At 35.4% G+C, this 9,926-nt stretch overlaps 1 protein-coding gene across 1 annotated transcript in view; it reads left to right on the forward strand.

Annotated features, from left to right (window-relative positions):
* The window catches only part of GFM1 (G elongation factor mitochondrial 1), a 41,114-nt gene extending 31,762 nt beyond the window's left edge, over nt 1-9,352 (forward strand). Inside the window, exons 14-18 of the mRNA XM_036444090.2 lie at nt 2,767-2,929; nt 4,401-4,545; nt 7,008-7,168; nt 7,925-7,978; nt 8,132-9,352. Coding sequence (XP_036299983.1) covers nt 2,767-2,929; nt 4,401-4,545; nt 7,008-7,168; nt 7,925-7,978; nt 8,132-8,263 — 655 coding nt within the window. The 3' untranslated portion in view covers nt 8,264-9,352. The remainder of the gene's footprint in view (nt 1-2,766; nt 2,930-4,400; nt 4,546-7,007; nt 7,169-7,924; nt 7,979-8,131) is intronic.
* Nucleotides 9,353-9,926: the final 574 nt, after the last annotated feature.

Here is a 9,926-nt window from a genome sequence, read left to right on the forward strand (position 1 = left end):
TAGTGTCCAGGAAAGAGTGACTATGACCTTTTGATGATGCAGAAAGAGTTTTTTCCTGAAAATGAACTTTAAAGTTTCACAAAATATCTAGTTAATATCTGTGTTAGATAAGGTCACCATTTGGAAGTTTTATGAATACAATTGCCATCTCTGTAGATCAAGGTTAATATTATAGTATAGGTTGTGATATAACCAGCATTTATTAAAAGTACGCATATCAACTTTTAAGTTTTTTAAAAAATATTGCACTAAAAAATTAACTGCCTTTTTAAATGTTAAATAAACTGCATTAAGAAAATCTCTTTACATAATTTCTATATTTGAGTCCTTGAAATCTTACTAAAGCTTCATGGATGGTTAATCAAAAGATCATTATCCTCAAATAATGTATGGGCTAACCTAAAAGGAACAAAATTATTGATCTCTGGGATCAGATAAATCAAACTGATTTTATATACCTGTATAAACATAAAACTAAGTGAAACACCTATGGCTTACAACTTTGATCCGCCTATAAAGTCCAGATGACTCTACAAGGTAGAAATAAACAATAAAACCAGCGCAATGCTAACTAACATTAATTTTAATGTGAGACGTGATGTTTTGCCAAAACCAAATTGCCTTTCGCAGCATGTGGGTGAGCTGGCCACAGGCGCCTGGGTTCCTTTCCTCTCAGCATGCCTGTGCTGACCCACCTGGTCTCTGTGTGAACTCGTGTACAACCTATTTGTGCAGCACCCTCTAACGGCTCTGGAAGTGGATGCATCATTTGCAGACTAAATCAGTTTATATTCTTTTCTTATTAGCCTTCTAGAAAAATGTTTGATGAAGAGCATTGGAGTTTGTACAAATCCTGGCTCTGCCTCGTGATACCTATATCATGTTTGGCAAGTTACGTACCTTCTGTGACCTTTAAGTTTCTCATCTGTAAAATGGTGATAAAAAACAGTACCCATTTCATCAGTTTGTGGCATATAACAAGTTAAGTGCTTGGTACAGACCTGGCACACCGGTGTTTTGTTATTTGTCATCCACTTGATTTTAAATTCCCGTGATTCCTGAAGCTGCATGGGGGACTTGTTTGTGAGTGGGCCTTCCACAGCAGTTCTGCCATGGACCTTTGAGCAGGAATTGTTCTGTCTCGCTGTTCTGTCCAGTAGAGATTCTCCACATGTGTCTGTTGGCCACTTGAAATGTGGCTTATGTATCTGAGGAACTGAATTTTACATTTTATTTAATTTCAATTAACTTAAACATAAGTACCCTTGGTTATGGATTACCATATATACAGCACAGATCTAGATTATAGGGTGTAGATGTTTTATTACCATCAAATTGAAAACAAAATGTAAAATGTCTCAAAAACTCAGTGGACCACAGTTTTGGAACCTTCAGTAAACAACTTGGCAGTTGTTTCTCTGCTGCTTTCCTTCTTTTCACTCTGATGGCGGTTTACATCCCTCCTAGGAATTAACCTTTTAGCATTTTGTTTATCCCAGGCCATCTTGAAGCTCTTGACCACTGGAAGATTATTTAAAGGCATTTCATCAGACACTGTTGGGGCCTCTTTATGAAATTGCTTATTCTAAGCTATCATCTCCTACCAAAATTAATATTTACATCTTCCAAACCACTCAAAGATAGGTATGCAGGAACACGCACTCATTAATGTCCGCCACTCTACAGTTATCTGCAGAATTTTATAAGGAGCTGATCTGTTCTATCTGATGTCTTGATAAAGATTTCATTTTAAAGAAAGAAATGCCTTGTAAATAGTAGATACTCATGAAATGTTTTTTAAATGAAATAGTAGCCTGTGTAAATATGCTTAGTATTGCCCTAGCTGGTTTCATTCAGTGCATATGCTTAGTTTGTATGTAAAATGCTTCCTCTGTTCTATTTATATTGCTCTTAGTGGTTTAAAGTAGACACCAACCTGTGTTTATATACGTGTCCCTTTGAATGACTTATGATTAGTCATTATCTTTTTGCTATTAATCATTTTGGGGTGTTATTTCACATGAAAATCCCTTGTCTTGTATTGCATCAGTCCATAATGTCCAAGTAATAAAACCAGATAGGGACTATCTGAATAAGTAACTGCTGAGCTTCCATTTACAAATAACAAATAACTGACCTTGGCTGTAGAGATTTAAGGAGAGAACACTATACTAGAAAGGGAGGCATTCCAAAGAAATGGGTAAGCTCTTCAGAATGTCGGTTACTAGAACAAGAACCTTAGTCTGACTTATTCTTCAATCCTCACTGGAGGATATTTTTCCCATTGAAATTTTTAGAGAGAGTAAAGGAAGGGGAGGAGAGAGAGAGAGATCGATTAATGTAAGAGAGACGCATCGGTTGGTTGCCTTCGGCACGCACCCCAGCCAGGGCTGGGAATGGGAATCACGCCTGAGACTCTTTGGTCTGCAGGCCAATCAGAGCTCTAACCACTGAGAACAACCAGCCAGGGCCTGACTTATTATTTTAATTACTTGACTTTTACTTTTCTACTTGGGGAATAAATTCAGAATTGGTGGAATTTAGGCCATGGATTATTTTGGTGGTATATCCTATCCCTGCTTCTTAAGTAAAAACAGAAAGGAAAGAATTCCTTTTTAAATAAATTCTATAATAAAATTTTATAGCAAGGCCATCATATTCCGAGACAAAAAATATAATGAAATTTATTTAAATTGGTATGAGTGATTGAATTTGCTAAGTACATAATGCTATGTTAATTTTTCCCCCCTCGTAAATCTCTTTTAGGTTCGAGTTTACACATAAAAAGCAATCGGGTGGTGCAGGCCAGTTTGGAAGAGTGATAGGGGTCCTGGAGCCTCTGGAGCCAGAGAACTACACTAAGCTGGAGTTTTCAGATGAAACATTTGGGTCAAATGTTCCCAAGCAATTTGTACCTGCTGTAGAAAAGGTGAAAACAAAACAAAACAAAAAACACGTAAAAATAAAAAGCATGTGTTTATTAGGTATCAACTCATGTTTCTATCACATTGTCTTCCCTAGTTCATTTTAAAGTACTACTTCTTAATCTAATTGCTAAGCTTTCTATCCAGTTTAGAATATTCAGTTCATTAAGTTCAAGAGCTATAAATGTGTGTATAACAATGAAGGGAAATCATTTTGTTTCTTAATCATGATTATTTCTCTTGTTAAGTTGATAAAGTTATATATTTCTCTCGCTAAGTTGAAACTACTCCATTGATTGTAAGCAGCGATTCAAATTTGCAGTAGTCATTAGGGATTTATGAAGATTTTAGGCGACTTTGTAGAACGATCATTCATTAAGATTCCCAACACCTGGGCTCTGCTGTTACCTCTGCTCCGGTTACTGTGCTCTTTGGTAAATCAGAGCCAGTTTCTTTATCTGTAAAGTGAGAGTGAAATACTTAAGCCCTCACAAAACTGAGGATCAGATAAGACAGTGACATTTCTTTGCCAGTTGTGAAGTGCTCTGCACATGTCAGTGGTTAGTGTTTTGTTTGCTTTCTAGGTCAGTGGCTTAAGACAGCTGTAAACTTTTAACCACAATCTGTTCTTATAGATTGTTTTTCATTTTTGTTTTTAACTTTGTAACATATCTTTATTAACAGATTCTAAAATTTTGTGGTGATAGCATTTTTTGTGATTGGTGTATTTTATTCATTATACTTTATTTTAAGGCTATTTTGTCATTCACACACTTTTCACATTATCTTTTATTTCTCAAGATTAATGTAGATGAACAAGAGCTAGATTGTTTTTTAACATACAGAGTTTACAGTTTTAAATATCAGAGAAATATATTGTAGTGGTTGTGCAGTCATTTGATTGTTTTGCCAAGAAAAACTAATTTGAATTATAGGAGGTCTACAAATATATTTTAAGAGGTTGGATGAAAAAGAACTGTGAACATGTCAATTGTACTCTTTAAATATGTATAGTTTGTGTCATTTATACCTCAGTGAAGCTAGTTTTTTAAAGAAGAATTGCAGCTGTTGAATAAATGCCAGTTTTGTTGAGGGTTTTCTTTTGGGGAGTTCCTTTGATTTGCATTTCATCTGTTTCCTCCCTGTAAAATTAAGATCCATGCTATCTCTATCATGGGTTATGAGAGTTATGTAGTTCTTGAAAATGAGGTTTCGAGAAAGTGATCGTTATCACTCAGCATCATTTTCAAACCAACTCACACCTTTAGCTAATACTCTTTTCCAAGGGATTATTCATCTAGATGCCACAATAATTAAGCAGGCTGTTCAACTTTTTAAAACTTTTTTTTATGAGGCATGAAATATAGCACACATAAAAATGTTAAGCTTCTCAATACTAAAATGTTTGGGGGCTCTTGGTGATGCATCTGCAAGGGAAAGCCACTCACTCCAGAAGTGGTGTTCCTTCATTCACAGGGGTTTCTGGATGCCTGCGAGAAGGGCCCTCTGTCTGGTCACAAACTCTCTGGGCTCCGGTTCGTCCTGCAAGATGGAGCGCATCACATGGTCGATTCCAATGAAATCTCTTTCATCCGTGCAGGAGAAGGGGCGCTCAAACAAGGTATGCCTGTCCTAGCACTCGCTGCGTCACTCGCTGTTTTCGCTTGCTGGTTTGGTCTTCCCTTCCCAGAGCGCTGGGCGGCACACCAGAGAACCTGGCTAGTCCTGAGCATATGTTCATAGAACAAACGTGAGGCAAGAGTACTATGTAAAATTAAAAGCCTATCCTCCCAAATTACCTGTTAATTTTTATATATTTAAATCACAAATATATGTTTTTTTAAAGATACATTAACTATAGTCGCAGTATTTGTGTGTGTGTTTGTGTGTGTATGTGTGTGTGTGTGTGTGTGAGATTTAGTCAGATATCAGGAACTCCATAAGTTTATAATTTTCTTGTAGGACATTGAAGGCTTTTAGGCATTTTGAAGATGGCACAGTATTTTGAAAGAATTCAGTAAACCTTATTCTCCATGCAGACTTCCTGCTAAATTGCTAAACTTGCCAGCCTTTCTCACACAGAATAATGTATATTAAAACCCATATGAGACAGCTCTAAGCAATTGCAAACATATCTGATTCATTGTTTTTAAGAGAGAAAAGCAAATGACAGCAGTTTGGCTTCAAGGTTATTTAACCAAGAAACTTGTAAGTTGTGTCCTGAAATCAGGTGGAGGACAGTGGTTGGAAAAGGTTGCTCATACTTTGACTAGGTCGCTAATGTCTTCCATTAGTTTCAGTAAAATAAGAAATTAACGATCTAGTAAAATAAGAAATTAGTAGTTTGTGTTTTTGTTTCTCAGTTGTGAAAGAGAGAATCTTCCCATTTTCTTTATGCCAGCTGTCTATTAAAATTGCAGTTGAAATCTGTGATCTAGAAATCCTGTCAATCTGAAGATTGTTAAACTAGAGGCCTGGAGCGTGCACCAGTGGGGTCCCAAGGGCGCAAGGCGGGTTGAGGGACCTCACTGGTGCACGATTATCAGGACTGGGGAGGGACTTGGGAGGTTTGCCAGCTGGAAAGGGACCACAGGAGGGCTCCAGGGCATGTTCGGCTCTATTTGCTCAGTCCTGGACCCCAGCAGCAAGCTAACCTACCAGTTGGAGCGTCTGCCCCCTGGTGGTCAGTGCACATCATAGCGACTGGTCGACCTGTTTACTGCCCCATGGTGGTCAGCGCACATCATAACGAGTGGTTGAGCGGCCTTACCATATCATTAGCATGTTATGCTTTGATTAGTTGAACGGATGACTGGATACTTAGCATATTAGGCTTTTATTATATAGGAGAAGAAAAGGGGAATAAAGTTACAAAGAAAATAAGACTTTTTTAACCAGGGTTGAGATTAAAACACCTGCCTCTTGTCCTCTAAGTTTCTATCACTTTAATCTTAAATTAATAGCTTAATTGGATTAATGTAATATTCTTTTCAGCTTTATTGAAGTGTAATTGACAAAGTTGTAAGATATTTAAAGTGTGTAATGATTTTGTAAATGTATGCCTTGTGATACTTTTTAAAAATACAGTTAAACCAAATTAGAAATCACCAGTAGTTCTATGCTGGTTCTCAACTGGAAATTGGTAGCTTTTCTGGAGATAGAGGTTACATAAAGCAAGATAATTAGTATGGTTATCAGTTAGCAAATCTCATCTTTTTTAATTGTCCCTATTTGAAATATAAATATAGATGTATATGCCTGTAATATACACATGTACATCCAATGAGAAAAGCCTGAATATCTATGAATACTAAAAGTTGAATATGTACTATTTAATTTTTAATTATATACATTAAGTGTATAAATATGATTAAGTATAGATATGCAAAGGAAAAGCACTAGATGATAATTGAATTGAGAAGTTTGGGGGGCGGGGTTGTTGCTTGCCAGATGAATGTGCAAATAGGCCGGGTGTTAGCATGGAAAATGAATTACTTTGCTGTTTCCTCATCTAATTCTTATTTCTCCATGAAAGTCAGAAATATAAACGATAAAATAAAGTTTTTGACGAGCTCAGTAAGAAAATCAGATTTTAAGCATATATCTCTATTGAATGCCATCTGAGAATTTTAGGGTGAACATTTTGGGTTACCAAACTTCTCAATTTAATTATCATTTATTGCTTACCAACAAGAAAGAATAGGCTTTACCTATTAATAGTGTCTTTACTCCTGCAGATTTTCAGAGAGAATAAATAACTCTCGACTGCATTATTGAAATGGCAAAGGACTTTAATATCGTTTTAAGACCCCTTTTATGTTATCCTCTGTAGCTTAATGATTTTTAAAGTTAAAAATATAGTAATAGAAATACTAAAACTTAGCTTTATCTTATTGAAATTTCCATTTAGAAGAGTGACTGTTACTGATATCAGAAAAATGAGACCAGATTAAATATTTTAACCTTGTCATTTCTGTGTGTATCTTTGGGAGTGTACCTTTTATCTTCCTTTTTTTATATCTGGATAAAAAGTGTTCCAGTTTGCTTAAATATTAATAAACTAATTTTTCTTTTTAAATCCAGCCTTGGCAAATGCAACATTATGTATTCTTGAACCCATTATGTCTGTGGAAGTTGTGGCCCCGAATGAATTTCAGGGAGTAGTGATTGCAGGAATTAACCGGCGCCACGGGGTAATCACCGGACAAGATGGGGTTGAGGACTATTTTACACTGTATGCCGATGTAAGTATTGTTGGTCACTGCTAGTCTTGCTTTTATTAACCACAACAGGAAATTAGAGTTAGCTTTTGTTTTGGAAAATTGTAGAATGAATTGACACATTTCCCTGGCTATTTGAGTGTTGAATTTGTGGCTTTTATATATATGGCAATTTCTATAATTTGCTGTTACAGCCACTCTTAAGTGCAAAAGCTGAAAATATAGTTCATTTCATGTAGGCCTTTTGTGAATATGTTCTTTTCTTAGATATTTAATTATCTTTCTCATTATAGCTTTATTTGCAAATGTGCTTTATTTATGTTCTAATTTATTGGGCTAATATTTCATTTCCTTTCTTAAATTTCCTGGGAGAAAGTCTTTTATCACGTTCCATAAGGCTTCCTAGAAGACAGTGCAGTCAGCCTGTCATCAAGGTGTCCCAAGGAGAGTTGTTTGAACAGTTTCACAGAAGAAACACGTCTGAGTGCTGAGCTGGCCAGAGAGTGTGGAGTGAGGATGGGGGGAAGGCTGTCAGTGATGGCCACTCTGTGCAACTGAAACATTTGGTCTCTAGTTGTGACTGTCAAGTGAAATTATATTCAAATAGGATTTCTACTTGCAGTAAAACAAAAATAACGTTCTCTTTGGCTAAAGTTCTTTTAAAGAAGCCTAAGTCTAAAGGAATTAAATGGCTATTCTCTGTTTGTTTGTTTGTGTGTGTGTTTTTTTTCAAATATATTCAATAAGCAGTACTAAAATATCTACTGTGTTTGTTTCCAGGTCCCTCTAAATGATATGTTTGGTTATTCCACTGAGCTTAGGTCATGTACAGAGGTAAGCAATTGTTTTAAATTTTACTTTAGTGCCCTTTAAGAGACTACTCTACAAAAGGATCGAATTTGTGAAATCTTGTCTTTGCATGACTTTACCTGATAGTAATAAAAAGTTTTTTTTAATCTCTGCTATTTTTTTTTTTTTAATTCTCAGGGGAAGGGAGAGTACACAATGGAGTACTGCAGATACCAGCCATGTTTACCAGCCACACAAGAGGACCTCATTAATAAGTATTTGGAAGCAACAGGTCAACTTCCTATAAAAAAAGGAAAAGCCAAGAACTAACTTTATTCATTTACATTAGCTAACTTTAACTGAATCTGCAGGGCTTGTATATGTTAATGGCTCCTGGTGGAATGAGTTCAGGCAGAAAGAAGAAATTTTAGAAGCCCTTTCTATTATATTCAGGAGCTCCTATCATATCAAAGTTAATTCTATGTATATATCAACTCTATTGAATGGTTTTATAGTTCACTGAAAAAACTCAAATAAAATATGATTATTACTGATATATATTATATTTATTTTAAGCGGGAAGAGACATATCAGTTACACGTCAAGGCTTAGAATGTGTGTAACCTTCCTTTCCAAATTTTTATCATAAGAATTTTTAACAAAGCAAAACTGAAAGAACCATATTCCTTCCATCTAGTCTCAACAATGAACAATTTTGTTAACAATTTGTTAATCTGATTATTTGTTTTGCAATATTTGCTTTATCTGTTTGTTGTCTATACCTCTCATACTTTTATATTTTTAATTTTTTTAAATTATTGTTTTGCTAAACACTTGAAAGTGAATTGCACATATCATGACACTTCTTGGAGTGTCATCTTTAACGGGCAGGCTTTTTTACTGAAGAGTAGGTGGGTTCCATATGGTCTTAAAAGAGTATGTTTTTCAGATTCTTCATTGGTATATTAAAATGCTGTTTTATGTGGAGCTGATTGTTTTCATTTGTGGGCTCTGCAAATGTGTAGCCGCCTTCTTTTAGGAGTGTTGATGTTTCTTTCTTGTGGTCCAGTGAGATTAAAAAAAAAAAAAAAAAAAAACAGGCCCTGGCACATGCAATTCTCATTTATGTTCATCGGAAGGTTTCTGCAGCTCTAAATAATGAAATACACGTTTCAGAGTTCCTGCCTAGTCAGTTCATTCATCTACTAAGTGCTAGTTGAATTTGGAATTTATCATATTATATTCACTGAGATCATGAAGGAACAAATGTTAAGCTTTTGTTTTTGAAATAAGTTGGATTTCCCTGGCAAGTCTACCATATTGTTCAGAATCACTTTATCCAGAAATCATGTGATGTAACAGACATATCCAAATTATTTCCCTTAGTGAATAATAAAAATAAAATAACAATTAAATTCCTTTGTTTCTCTTGATTTATAGATTTGGTTTTATAACTTAAGGTTTTGAGAAAAAAAGATTTTTTTTTACAAATATTGAGCACATGTTTTCAAGGCATTTGCTAAGGGCTTTAAAATGCATTATCTAATTTCGTTTTCACTCTCCTGTGAAAGTAGGTACTATTGGGTCGATTTTGTAATTAAGGAAGCAGAAGTGCAGAGAAATGTCTAAGACCACAAAGCTCACTCAGTTTTCAATTGATAACTTACTCATCATCTCAAGTGCATTTTTCCCGTGATATGACTGTTGCTACAATACCATCAAACCTGAAAAATGTTGCATTGGCATTTCATCAGCATCCCATGCCATTTAAAATCACAGAGAATCTTGTTCCTGAGGAAGAAATACTGTCATGGAATTTAGCACAGATCCTCTGGCTGATGCCAGCAGTCATAAAAATTAGAACTAAGATAGGCAGATGTTGATGTTTTTAACTTGTTAAACATTCTGGTCATAAAGACAAAGTGTCAGAAAAGAGCATAGTTATCTAGTCTCAACACCAACATTTCATAGGCAACGACACAAGTCCAGCTGG

Source organism: Pipistrellus kuhlii, unplaced genomic scaffold, assembly GCF_014108245.1.
Source record: "Pipistrellus kuhlii isolate mPipKuh1 unplaced genomic scaffold, mPipKuh1.p scaffold_m20_p_2, whole genome shotgun sequence".
NCBI lineage: Eukaryota > Metazoa > Chordata > Mammalia > Chiroptera > Vespertilionidae > Pipistrellus > Pipistrellus kuhlii.